This window comes from Paroedura picta, chromosome 10 (assembly GCF_049243985.1).
Source record: "Paroedura picta isolate Pp20150507F chromosome 10, Ppicta_v3.0, whole genome shotgun sequence".
Taxonomy (NCBI): domain Eukaryota; kingdom Metazoa; phylum Chordata; class Lepidosauria; order Squamata; family Gekkonidae; genus Paroedura; species Paroedura picta.
In genome coordinates this window covers 45,155,978-45,170,598 of record NC_135378.1, presented here as the reverse complement: position 1 = coordinate 45,170,598, position 14,621 = coordinate 45,155,978, and the positions used below count along the sequence as shown (strand labels likewise).

At 41.7% G+C, this 14,621-nt stretch overlaps 1 protein-coding gene across 3 annotated transcripts in view; it reads left to right on the top strand.

Moving 5' to 3' along the window:
• The window catches only part of TLL1 (tolloid like 1), a 240,000-nt gene that overhangs the window by 183,550 nt on the left and 41,829 nt on the right, over window positions 1-14,621 (top strand). For all 3 annotated transcript variants that reach the window (XM_077299956.1, XM_077299955.1, XM_077299957.1), the window contains exons 6-8: window positions 4,415-4,593; window positions 8,371-8,476; window positions 12,600-12,724. In XM_077299956.1, the coding sequence (XP_077156071.1) occupies window positions 4,415-4,593; window positions 8,371-8,476; window positions 12,600-12,724 (410 nt within the window). The remainder of the gene's footprint in view (window positions 1-4,414; window positions 4,594-8,370; window positions 8,477-12,599; window positions 12,725-14,621) is intronic.

The window sequence follows — 14,621 nt, the reverse complement described above, 5'->3', positions numbered from 1 at the left end:
CTTTATATTATTTTGGGGATGCTACCTTGGCTTTGCAAAAAAAAAAAGGGATATGCATACATTAAAAAAGGAATGTATTAGTGGTTCTCTCAGTGTTTCTTAAGCTTGCAATTGAAGCTCAGTCTGAAAACCAATTGTAAGTTCATTTACCCTTTTAGGTTTACTTGCAATTTTTGCCTGTCTGCCTTTTTATGTCAGTAAATGAAATAAAAAATAATTAATGGCAATATCTGAATAATATTCACATTTGCAGCATTAACTTTTTTTCTCAGCAATTTAATCTTTTGTTATCCACCAGAGGTTTAGGTAGGTAATCACTAGTGGTTATCAATAGAGAACAATAACGTACATGCAGGGAAGCAGGTGGAGAGCTTTGGACCGAACAGATGGGCAGTAGCGATTATATGTTACACAGATTTAGAATGATTAACTTTTGTTGTTCCCAAAAATAATATACTTAAGATGTACTCACCATTAAAACATACTGCACCCCCACCATCCAAGACTACATTTACTCTCAGTAGGACTTCCATGACCTTAAAAAACAGTGGATTGCCAAAATAGGTCAGAAGCTCTCCTAATTTAAATATCTTCCGAAGGATTTTAATCCCTTATATAAAATAGTGTAAGACCTGCTTTATACAGAGAATTTCAAGTTGTGTTGCAATATGGTTTTTTATAGTGCATCTTTAATGCAGATCTATGAGTACTTTGTACCTAAAAGTCCAATTTATACACCGGACAATCCTGCTTCTACAATAAATTATGTAAACATGTATTAAAGGAAAATATTTCATTCAGTTTCAGATGGGACTCAGTATATATGATTTAAGACTAAGATCCAGTGATATTAAGGGGTCCTGGAATTAACTAAGCTATTATGTTCAAGGCGTTCACAGTCTTTATTCTGACTGTGGTTGGTTATAATGAAATTTGAGTCCAGGGGCACCTTTAAGACGAACACAATTTTATTCAAGACTAGGGGCAAATCCCATTGTATCCAAGAATACAACGGGCGCTGGAGCTTGGCAGTGGGAAGAGGAAGGGTAGGAGTTGTCCAGTCTGTAAAGGCATGGGGTTGAATGTGTGTGTTGTGTGGGAGGTTGTGGTGGCGTAGTGGCAAATGAGGGCATGAGTGTGGAGATATGGGTGTCAAGAACCTGTGGTGTGGAATGTTCGTTGAGTGTGGGAGAGGACTGACCTTTGGGAATTTTGGCATAGTGGTTACAGATGAGCTTTCCAGAGCCATGTCCTCAGATATGTGAAGGGAAAATCAGACTGGAGACTCTTCTTAGGGGAAGATTACATGGCAACCAATTCCCCCCAGTTCTGCGTCATTTCCCTTCTTGTGTGAATTAGGCCACATTCACCGAAATGTCCCTCTGCCCTAATACACATAGGGTAGTCACAGTACACAGGTGTCCACCCTGTTCCTTCTGTCTCCCATATTTTCACTGTTGGTAAAATGTTATGTGCCCACATGCTTCTTTCATGGTTGCTCCTTAGAAGAACAGATTTTTGTACCCTATTGCTTACTACCCAAAGGAGTCTCAAAGCGGTTTACAAACACCTTTTCCTTTCGTCTCCCCACAATAGACAACCTGTGAGGGATGTGGGGCTGTGAGAGGTCTGAGAGAACTGGGAATCGCCTGCAGTGACCCAGCAGGCATCAGGTGTCTCAAAGCATTTTCCAGTCGTCTTCCCTTCCTCTCCCTATAGCAGACTCTCCATGAGGGAGGTGGGGTAGAGAGCCTCACATGGAAGCTGGCAACCCTAAGAGGAAGTCTCTCTGTGCATAGCAGTCTTGACCTTAGTAAGGTTTTTAATACTGGTTTTTTATTGGCCAGGCCAAGATTGAAAAAAGTCATTTTAGTTTCCATGTCTCTCCAGCCATTTACTTGTTCTCTATTTACAATTTCTGGCTGTAAATATTTATTTAGATCTTCCAGCACTTTCCAGACTCACAGGACTGCACCTCAGAATGCAAACAGTTGCTGGTAAGGGCTATGGCTGTGCAGAATAATGCTGTGCAGTGGCCTCAAATCTGCAGAGAGTTGCAAAAAAGAAATACACATGGCTTGGGTGTGTCTAACCCCTGGATAGAGCAGTATTTTAAGTGAGAAGGGGCCTTTTCTGTGGCTTCACTGTCAGCCAACTGTTTGGCAGAAGGGGAAAGTTCCCTGCCCTCAAAAGGAAAGCACACCCAGGCCCTCAGCCTCCCCTGCATTGCTCTTGGAAATACCTCCCTTCCCTCATTTAGGGGCTGATAAAGGCTCCTTCCCAGCAGGCCTGAAGGGAGGGGGGAGGGAGAACATTCATCAGCCTCCTGCCCGCTCTGTCAGGGTTCTGAGACGATGTACAGTTGGACATGACAGTTAGGACAGCCTTGGGTGAAAAGAGCTGGCACAGCCTTTCCAAGCCTCTGTTCTCACCCCCCTTGGTAGCCCTACTGACCTCCTCTCCCTGCAGTGGTCAGGGCCAGACTGGCAGCGATGTCTCCAGATTGCCCCTGGCTGGGCTGAGTGGGCGGGCCCTGTCAGAACTTTGGCACTGTCAGAACTTTGGCTTCACGCTACCCAACTGGCTGAAACTCTGGTTTGTCTTCGTGAAGGCCCAATTGGAAGGTGCTTTGCACCTTCCAATTGGGCCCTCACCTGACTGGCTAGAACTCTTGTCTGTCCTGTTCAGGGCCCAATCGGAAGGCCTAACCCACTCTCCGCCCACTTAGGCCTTAGCCTTTTATGTTTATACAGCGACAGCTGTATAAAAGTATACGCTTTCATGTGCAAGCACACTTCTACTGATATAAATAAACAATATTTCCTCAATCATACATATAGTTGGAGGGGGACATTAATTGTCAGGGAGGTTTACCTAGAGTTCAGACACAAATAACTGGCCCATGATAGCTGAGACATGAGTGAGACAGTTTAGAGCAGGATTCATTTTGATTGCATAATCCTGCTTTATTTTTTGCCTTACTTAGTTTAATTTATGTGATTAGTAAGATTCATTTCTTCTTCCAAACAATTGTAGGAAGTTACCAAGTTATGAAGCGCTGCTATGATGCTTACACATCAGTGGAATTTCCAGATCGTAGCCTGGAGAACCCCTGAAAGAGTTTAGATACCAGCCATAAGACCAGGAAGTTTCCCTTTTATTATTTTATCCAAAGATTTGAGCATTGAAAATGGGAACAAGGAAACACTGAACAGAGAATATGAGGGTCTTCCTGGCAGTAGGAATCTGGTTGTGTAATCTGCTAATCTGAATTCAGTTTTGCTTGATTGCTTTGTGATAAGTAAAAGCTGGACTACATATTACGTAGGAGATATACGAGCAGAGTCTCTGCACTATCTGCCCTACAGAAGAAAACCTGCTCCAGATCACATATAAACATGCTTATATCCCGTGGCTGCTTTTGGCTTTATACATGCAAGTGATCCTAATAACAGTTGTCTGGCCCTAATCACCTCTTTTTGATGAGCTAGATTTGCCACCCAAAACACTTCATATGCCTTTATGACAATGACAATGACATATCCCAGTCTGGGAAGAAAGGTGGGGTATAAAGGAAGGAAATAAGTAATCTCATTTAAATTAACAAAATTTCCTTTTAATTTCTTTTAAAGCTTCTATTAATGGGCTTTTTATTAAATAGAAGAACTTGATTTGAACATTCAAAACATTCTGAAGTGTTTATCCTTACAAGCATATTTCATGGCTTTCAGTTCCCCAGGTATTTATAATACAGAAATGCATGAACAGTAAATTGATGAGGAATCTTTTTTTAAAAACTGCATACAATTGTACTGTGTTACTCTGACCTAATCTCCTTCTTCAGTCCATTGCTGTTCACTGGAATAGGTTTGTCATGCTCCATTATCAAGACTAAGTAGGATTTTCAGGCATCCTTGCTAGAAAACAGTTGCTGTGCAAACAGAGATATACAGAACTCTCATAATAATATAGAAAACATTTCTCTTTACTTGAAAAAGAATCCAAAATTTAATCTTACCTGTTTGACTACAGAATAACTAAAGATTTTCAGCATATAAACATTTAGATATATTTAGAGGATGGCAGGGAAAGGTTGACAGCAGAGGATAGGACCCATAATAATGGGTTTAAACTACATGGAGAACAATATCAGCAAGGTATGGGGGGGGGGATTCACAGAGTAGTTCAGCAGTGGAATCGACTGCCTAAGGAAGTGGTGAGTTCCCCTTCACTGACAGTCTTCAAGCAGTGGCTGGACAGATACTTATCCTAGATGCTTTAGGCTGACCCTGTATTGAATATGGGGTTGGACTAGATGGCTTGTATGTCCATTTCCAACTCTATGATTCTATGATTTCTGGCCATTAATGTTGCTCACTGAAGATTGCATCTTTGTTCTTGCCCTGCATTATAGGTGCTGCTCTTATGTAGGCCGAAGGGGAAATGGTCCTCAGGCAATATCTATTGGTAAGAACTGTGATAAATTTGGAATTGTTGTGCATGAGCTGGGACACGTGATAGGATTTTGGCATGAACATACAAGACCAGATCGAGATGATCATGTGACCATCATCAGAGAGAACATCCAGCCAGGTGAGATTGTTTGGCTTAATGCTTTATATTTTAAAAGGTGTATCCCTGTTTTCTTCACTGATAGTTGTTTTTGTTCTTATATACCAGTTTAATTGGATTGTTTTAAAACAGCAACATGGAGAACCTGCATGAGAAATACACAGCACAAGCTGTTTTAAGACAGTAAAAAAAAAAGATATCTCATATGGTCTCTTGTTTCACTATTTTAGCCCACTCATGTTTGGGGAAGTTGCCCTTATTGGCTGTTTCACAGAGGGACATACAAGGATGCTCCTGCTGTGGATTATGCTAGCAGAAGTTTAAGCAGGCAAAGTGGGAGAGGGTAGGGATAGTGTCCACAATCTCTATCCTCGCACTGTTTGCTGCTGAAATTGTGCCTCTCTTCCCCCAAATAAAACCTTCTCCTTTTAAAAATGACATCACCCACCTCTTTTGCATTTAAGAATATTTCTTTTTCTTTTGAGCCTCTTGGCTGCAAACCTAAGAATACTTTCCAGGAAGTAAGCCCCATTGAACAAACAGGTTGCTTAGAGCCAATGTACCCATTAGAAAAGACACAAGTCCAATCCTTAGCTGTTGACATCATTTTAGAGAGAAATTTAGCCATTTAAAAATTGCCACATGAAGTTGATCCAGATTAGGCCTACAGCACGATGGCAACACATAAACTTGTTCCCCCCTGTAGCTTTTAAAGTGTCAAAATTGAACATCCCTCCTACATTATTGTTTTGGCATTTGAGGAGGCCCAACTGGGGGAACAACATCATCTAGTGCTGTCACAACATAGCTCACTTTTGTCGTCTTGGCAATTTTTAATAGGCTAAATTTTTCTCTGAAACCAAGTTGAGGCAAGGGCCTAGTCTGCATACACAGGATAATGCACTTTCAATGTGCTTTGGCAGCTGGATTTTCCTGTGCGGAACAGGAAAATCTACTTCGAAAGTGCATTGAAAGTGCATTATCTATTGTGTGCAGACTAGGTCAAGGTTTGAGGAGGAGATGGAACTCAGTGAGGCATAATATTATATAGTCTGCCCTTCAAAGCAGCCATTTTCTCCAGGGGGACTGATTTCTGTACTCTGGAGAACTCCTATTATTTTGGGAGATCTCCTATGTGGGGATTAGCAACTGTAGCTTTTTCATATAGCAGTACTTTATGAATTAGGCTTACTTTCCAGTCTGGCCTCTGAGGATACTTTCTTCTTCTTGTCAATACTGTGACATAGGAGAGGTCTCTGTCAGCTGAAACCTATGGTGAAAACAAAGAGATCACTGTTAAAAAACGGTCTCTACTCTGTAGTCCCTAACTCCATATGGATTTGTTAGCCCTGCTCCAAGCCAGGTCTAAGCAGCAAAGTGCCTGTCTTGGTAGATGATGGAGGAGCAATGGTTTTTGCTTGCTGCTGGCATAGAGGACAGGAATAGATGGATTCTTTTTAGCCACCTTCAAGATTTCTAAAAAATTAATTCATTGTTTAAGATTTTTTTTTTACCATACCATTCTTCTCACCCAAGGCAGCATTTGCACAATAAGATAAAGTTTCAGAGGAATATTACAAAAATAATTGGAGTAATGTGGAAAGGCTGCATATTTAGGAATGTTTACATTAGGTGGGTGCAGTAAAAGTGCTACACTCAATATGCCAGCAAATTTGGAAAACTCAACAATGGCCACAGGATTGGAAAAGGTCAGTTTACATTCCAATCCCAAAGAAGGGCAATGCCAAAGAATGTTCAAACTACCGCACCATTGCACTAATTTCTCATGCTAGCAAAGTTATGCTCAAAATCCTACAAGCTAGGCTCCAGCAATATGTGGACCAAGAACTTCCAGAAGTACAGGCAGGATTTCAAAGAGGCAGAGGAACTAGAGATCAAATTGCCAACATACGCTGGATCATGGAGAAAGCTAGGGAGTACAAGAAGAACGTCTACTTCTGCTTCATTGACTATGCTAAAGCCTTTGATTGTGTGGAGCACAACAAATTGTGGCAAGTTCTTAAAGAGATGGGAATACCAGAGCATCTTATTTGTCTCTTGAGAAATTTATATGCAGGTCAAGAAGCAACAGTGAGAACTGAACATGGAATCACTAATTGGTTCAAAATTGAGAAAGGAGTTCGGCAAGGCTGTATACTGTCGCCTTGCCTATTTAACTTGTATGCAGAGCACATCATGAGAAATGCGGGATTAGAGGAGTCACAAATTGGAATCAAGATTGCAGGGAGAAATATCAACAACCTCAGATATGCAGATGATACCACTCTAATGGCAGAAAGTGAAGAGGAACTAAAGAGCCTGTTGATGCGGGTGAAGGAGGAGAGTGCAAAAGTTGGCTTGAAACTCAACATCAAGAAAACAAAGATCATGGCATCCGGCCCTCTCAATTCATGGCAAATAGATGGGGAAGAAATGGAGATAGTGACAGATTTTATTTTCCTGGGCTCCAAGATCACTGCAGATGGGGACTGCAGCAAAGAAATTAAAAGACGCTTGCTCCTGGGGAGGAAAGCTATGGCAAATCTAGACAGCATCCTAAAAAGCAGAGACATCACCCTGCCAACAAAAGTGCATTTAGTCAAGGCTATGGTCTTCCCAGTTGCAATGTATGGCTGCAAAAGTTGGACCATAAGGAAGGCCGAGCGTCAAAGAATTGAGGCTTTTGAACTCTGGTGCTGGAGAAGACTCTTGCGAGTCCCTTGGACTGCAAGGCGAACAAACCGGTCAGTCCTAGAGGAGATCAGCCCTGACTGCTCTTTAGAAGGCCAGATCCTGAAGATGAAACTCAAATACTTTGGCCACCTCATGAGAAGGAAGGACTCCCTGGAGAAGAGCCTAATGCTGGGAGCGATTGAGGGCAAAAGAAGAAGGGGACGACAGAGAATGAGGTGGCTGGATGGAGTCACTGAAGCAGTAGGTGCAAACTTAAATGGACTCCAGGGAATGGTAGAGGACAGGAAGGCCTGGAGGATCATTGTCCATGGGGTCGCGATGGGTCGGACACGACTTCGCACATAACAACAACAACATTAGGTGGGAAGATTTTCAACGCAGATAGTATTTGTGCAGAAATTATTTATTTGATCAGTACTGAATTCTCTGTGAATGAGAAAGGTCTCATCCGATCTTATGTGGGTGCGAACTGGTGGTGCCCAAGAGTCTGTACATGATAATAAGAATGCCATGTTTGTTGCCAAATGGCCAGGCACTGTAGCTTTTGAAAACATCACAGAACCAGCAGAATTCTTTTCAAGGTACAAAAATGGCTGGAAAGGGAGAAAACTCCACCTTGTGATGACAACTTATCTATGAATTTGGTGTGTGTCTGTTAGGTTTTGTAATGATTATCAGTTCTATGTTCTGCTGCAAAGAGGCAGTAGCACACAGGATTGAGAGATCAATATTTATTTATACGGTCATAGACCAAAAGACAAGACTATGATTTAGCGATATGGTTAGAGGATTTGATGATATGTCATGGGGGTGGGCATAATTTGTTTGCACTTGATAAAATATGGATCTTTCCCTCCCTGCCACATATACAGTTTAATGTGGGAAAATTCTAATGTATTCATAAACTGTCATAATTAGACCATATCATGATATGGGCTAATTAGTTGGGTGAGTCACATGTAGTGAGCTGTGACACAAATAGTTTGGGCTCCTGCTGGCTCACCACCTCTTGCCTTGGTCTTCAGGAGAAGCTCCTTTGTGGTCTGTGGGTGTCACACAAAACTTTTACTCAGGGTAACATGAGAACTTGCTTGTAAATTGCAGGTCAGGAATACAACTTTCTGAAGATGGAGCCTGGGGAAGTGAATTCTTTGGGGGAACCATATGATTTTGATAGTATTATGCATTATGCCAGGAACACCTTCTCAAGGTTGGAGTCTCAGGTTATACCTTTTGACTTTTAATTCCACGCTTCTATGTGAATATTTTATAGATGATGTTTGATGCACACACTTGCTTAAAAAGAGTTTTGATGTGTCCTCAGTAGAGAGCAGATGTGAGGGCTTGGAAAACAAAAAACCCAAACAAAATAATTGAAAAAAGTGGTCTCCCCTCCCCTATTTCCAATAGAAATTTAGGGAAACACTGACAACAACTTCCTATGAGATCCTCTGTTTAGGATTGTACTGCTAATAGTACAATAGTCTGATTGTGTCCCATTTTTGTCCCTGAAGGCAGTTATTCCATTGAATTGGGTCCCCCTGCTCGGTGCTGGTAATACCATAAATATCTTTGGAAAGCAAATCTGGCAATGCGCACGGAGTCTGGTAGGGCCCAATGCCACCTATAACCCACTCCCTACTTTCATGAAGCCCAAAACACCTGTTTATGCATCACTTTCTCATCTACTAGTTGTAGCTAGTTGCAACCACATCCTAAGCAGCTGTCTGTCACAGTTGCCTAGTATCACCAAGGGACAGCATGCAGATAGTGGGAGCGGTGTTCCTGACAATCAGAGCAGTGACGCTCCCAGCTGTACACACTGGCCAGTCCTCTTGAGGAAAAGGCATGGAGGTGACTGTGAACATGGAGGGGTTCATGAGTAGGCAGGGGAAGGAGGCACAGACAGGTGTGGACATGGGAAGGAAGATGTCAGCCCTGGTCATGGGCAGAACAGGAGGAGGGGCCTGGGCATGCTCTCTGACAGGACCCTTCAAAACCTGGAACCATAAAAAATGTAGGACTTCCTGTACATTTATCAGAGCTGTTAAATCCTAGTCATTGTCTTCAAATGGGACAAGTCCTATTTTGACTGTAGCAGGAGCAAAGTAAAATAATGATTTCCAAGAATGTTAAAAGTAGAGATGCCAGAAATCTTTCAGAATAAAGGTTATTGCAGGATACTGTATAAGCATTCTGCCAAGAATAGAAACAATATGGGATGCTTTCAGCCAGTGTATAGTAGAATTTCTCTTATTCATGGTCATAACATATCTTCTTATTTTTGAGTGACACTAATTTGATCATTTTTAGATTACAATGATGGAAAATGAGCCTTCAGAAAATACTCAATGTGTATAGTGACAAAAAAGGAAAGCAGTCAGGACTTGTTCTTGTATTCCATTCTTTTGTGTAGTAATGGTACAGTTAAAATACTTTTTTCCAAGGAGAGGCTTGCTTTGTTCTTTAGGCCTCCCTTGGATGTTCTCTTAATTTTTAGTTAAAATGTCACAATAACTAATTCAGTGAGATTAAAAAATAAGGCTGTAGTACGCCCTCTACTGAAAAAAACATTGCTGGACCCACGGGACCCCGCCAGCTACTGCCTGGTCTCGCATCTTGCATTTCTGGGTAAATTGGTGGAGCAGGCCATGGCGGACCAGCTCCTAGCTTTCTTGGAAGAAACTTCATCCCTTAATCCATACCAGTCTGGCTTCCATCCTGGCCACAGAGTGGAGACTGTGCTGGTTGCCTTGACGGATGATATCTGGCGCCAGCTGGATTGAGGTGGTTTGGCCATTCTCATGCTTCTGGATCTGTTGGCCGTGTTTGACATGGTCAACCACAAGCTATTGGCCCACCGCCTCACCAGGAGCAGGATTAGGGGACTGCACTGAAATGGTTGGTCTCCTTTCTCCGGAACCGGAACAGAGGGTTGCTGTGGGGGATGAGTTGTCATCCCCTTTGCGGCTCCCGTGTGGGGTACCACAGGGGACAATACTCTCTTGTACTCATTTTAACATCTACATGCGCCCTCTGGCCCAGCTGGTTTGGGGCTTTAGGCTGGGTTGTCAACAGTATGCGGATGACACCCAGCTCTATGTCCTAGTGGCTGGCTGGACTTCCCCCCCTCCGGATACATTTGCCAGTTGTTTGGAAGCAGTGGCTAGATGACTCAGGCAGAGTCACCTGAAACTCAATGGAGATACTCTGGCTGGGTAGAAGAGGCCAGGATCAAGAAGCGCACCTCCCATGCCTAGATGGGGTGCAATTAACACCTGCACCAACTGCCAGGAATTTGGGAGTGACCTTTGATGCCACTCTTTCTATGGAGGATCAGGTCTCAAAGGTAGCCCAAGTGGCATTTTTCCATCTGCGCCAAGCACAGCTACTAGCACCCTACCTGACCTCAGAACACTTGGCTACAGTGATTCATGCAATAGTCACTTCCAGGCTAGACTACTTTAACTTGCTCTATGTGGGCCTTCCCTTGGTTTTGATATGGAAACTGCAGCTGGTACAGAATGCAGCTACAAGGGTCCTCACTAGTACATCTTGGAGGTTCCACATTCAGCAGATACTACAACATCTGCACTGGTTACCAGTCTGCTTCCGGATCAAGTTCAAGGTATTGGTTTTAACCTTTAAGGCTCTAAGTGCCCTGGGTCCTGCTTATCTGCGGGACCAATTATCTGTCTATGACCCCTGCAGGGCTCTCCAATCTGCGGGTATGAATCTACTGGTTGTCCCTGGCCCCTGGGACATCTGCCTGACCTCAACGAGGCCCTGGCCCCAACCTGGTGGAATGAGCTTCCAGAAGACCTAAGGGCCCTGTTGGAATTGTCAGCTTTCCGCAGGGCCTGTAAAATAGAACTCTTCCATCAGGCGTTTGGTTGAGGCCATTACCGGGTCCCAGAGTTACCATTGGCGGATCCCCAATGTATATGTCAGGTCAGAGCCCTCGGTCCCATAGAAAGAGCTTTTGAACCATGTGTTGAACAGGGTATGTGCCTGTGTGTGAGTGGAGTCTTTTTGAAATTCCCATCAACTGCCATCTTGTTAATTGTTAATTTTATTAACAATTGTTAATAAAATTGTTAATTTTGTTAAGGGGTGTTTTTAGGAGTTTAACTGTTTTTTTATCATTTTATTTTAAACTGCCATGTGTCAAATGAGAGCGGCAGTATAGAAATCAAGTCAATCAATACATTGGTTGCGGCACTAATCCATAAATATTTAGGATGAGGTGTGACAGTGGGGAACAATTTCTGATCAAAACACAGTAAATAAACACAAGCACATCAACACATTGTAAAAATGGTTGGACCCCAGAGATGTATTGAAGATCTTTGAAAGCAAGAGAAGGCCCTTAAAGCAATTATAGTACTCATTAATGATTGCAAGAATTGACTTAAAATATGTAGGACACATGGATGGTTGTAAAACCATCATAAATTAAAATTTGTTTTAAAGATCAGACACATAAAACTTTCAAAATAATAAGGTACAGTGTTTGTAATAATAACAGGGGTTTGAGCAGAAATGTTTCCATGAATTTTTACGTGGTTGTATATCACAAACCAGGAAAACCCAACATTTCCTGATCAAGTCCCATTCATTTATTTATTTATTTATTTATTTATTTATTTATTTATTTATTTATTTATTTATTTATTTATTTATTTATTTATTTATTTATTTATTTATTTATAAATTGCCCAGGGGATACCTTTACCTTTATACATATATTTACATATCTTATTAAAAAGGTAAAGGTATCCCCCGGGCAAGCACCGAGTCATGTCTGACCCTTGGGGTGAGGCCCACTAGCGTTTTCTTGGCAGACTCAATACAGGGTGGTTTGCCATTCCCTTCCCCAGTCATTACCGTTTTACCCGTCAGCAAGCTGGGTACTCATTTTACCGTCCTTGGAAGGATGGAAGGCTGAGTCAACCTTGAGCCGGCTGCTGGGATCAAACTCCCATCCTCATGGTCAGAGCTTCAGACAGTATGTCAGCTGCCTTACTGCGCCACAAGAAGCTCATATTATATCATATCATATTATGCAATACATATATATATATGTACATACACATACACACATATGTACATACAAAAAGAAATTACAGGGCAAAATGCTTTAAACAAATCACAGTGGCCACTGGTAGTTTTTATCATTGTTGAAATTTCTGTTATGCTACCTCCTTTTTGTTTGAGATCATAATTTGGCCAAGTAGGTTGCATTGTCTGCAAAATGAAATTTATATTTTGTGAATTCAAAGACTAGTTTTACTTGAAAATTGATTTGGTTTCTTTGATCTTTAACATTTTAGGGGCATGTTTCTGGATACCATACTTCCTTCCCGTGATGATAACGGTATACGACCTGCCATTGGTCAGCGCACCCGATTAAGTAAAGGTGATATCGCTCAAGCAAGAAAGCTATACCGCTGTCCAGGTACCCACCAATACTACACTTATATATATATATGGTTTTGAAATAGCATTTAGCAGACCATCTGCATGAAGTCATAAGAAATCCAGAATGCTAGGTACCAAGACATAAATGGCTTGATTTGGCTTTTACTGAATTGTGTAGTGTTTTTGTCTATTTTAGCAATTCACTTACTGGGAATGAATGTAGGATTGCTAGGTCTCTTGATGACAATGCCAACCCCTGCTTATGCTCGGTTGGTCTGTGGGTACAAAATGGAGGGAGTGATCACAGTTGACATAATAGCATTGTATCACTTCTCACAAAAACCTAGACGTGATTTATGCTGTGACATGGACAGCACCCCCACAATACCTCCCCCAATCTATCACCAGGTGCTAGCCACGGCTGGCAATCCTAGATGAAGGTGAGGAAAGCTATTCTATTACTTCTTGTTTCAAATATTATAGATTTAATCCAGAGTAGAACATTCCAGCATTGGAATCTAGCTGTCCTGCTATACAATTACCTGGTTTGGGTTTTTGAAATTATGAATAAAGTGCAGGAAATGTTTGGGCAGGAAGTTTAATGTTTGATTAGGTTGCAGCGAATCTTGAACCTTGGCTGTTGCTCCTTTGGCCACTGTTCCTCTATTGCCTGCCATCCACCACCTGTTCCCACAGTCTTTCAGCACCACCTACTCTTATCCTGCTCTCCAGCGTGTGTGATACATCACCGTTTACATTTGCCCACCATTTATGTCACTTCCCTTTCCTGGCTGAAGCCTTTGTCTGTACTTTGTCTGGGGTGAGGCTGCTGGAACCCACCTCAAGCTGAGTAGCTCTCAGCTGTCTCAGGGGCATGATTCATGGAAGGAAAGCAGAAGGAGGCCACCTCTGTGTTTCAATTATTTATTGCTCCCTAAGAGCACTTAATTTTCTGTCCCACTCACTGTTTCTACACTTTGGCTGAATATTATTGTACACAGTTAAATGGACCAATGCACGATGTATGCATGCCAAAAGCACAAATCATGCTGAAAGAACCTGCAGTTTTGTTTCATTTAGCTAGTCAATACAGGAAATATAACCAGTGTTAAACTTGAAAAAGGGGTGTACATGACCACAGTGAAAACAGAGATGTATATTATGGAGGCAGTAATTAGTTTTTTCTGGCATGAAAAGTGGTAAAATTAGTTCTGTGGCATTGTGAATAACTTGCTGTGACCTTCGCTATATTTTATATTCACTTTTGCCTTTAACAATGAAACCCACTATTAATGTATTGTAACATACAGCTCAAGTTTGCTAACAGCAAGCCATTTTAAAATCTACTCACAAATAAGATGTATGTTGTAATAATTGGCAAGGAAATGAAGGCCAGAAACCCTCTGAATTCTCCTGTTTTGGAATTTCAGCTAATTATACTGGGAGCCACCGAACTGTTGTAATGTGTGCTTTTAAATTATAAATGCCAAATTATTGCTCAGTCAAAAGCAGGATTTGAAATTTGTGGTGAGATAACAACTAATGTATATGACAAATGGGGAAGATAGCATCATACTATATAGTCAGAAATGCCACAAAGGCTGGCATTCCTTTTACTGCTGCTTACTCATATATTTTCCCTTATGAATTGGATTGTTTTAATTTACTGATCTGTTTTGTAAATTGGCTAGCCTTCTGCTAGAGACTAATCGAAGCAAATGAAATAGATCCTTGACATAATGTTTTATTGGAGTAACAAAGCAAAAGGAGAAAAGGGAAGGGAAGAAAGAGGAAAAACTCACAAGTTATGAATATCAGGAAATGCAACTGTGTGTACTCTCTCTCTCTCTATCCCCCCCCCCTCTCTCTCTCTCTCTCTCTCTCTCTCTCTCTCTCTCTCTCTCTCTCTCTATCTATCTATCTATCTATCTATC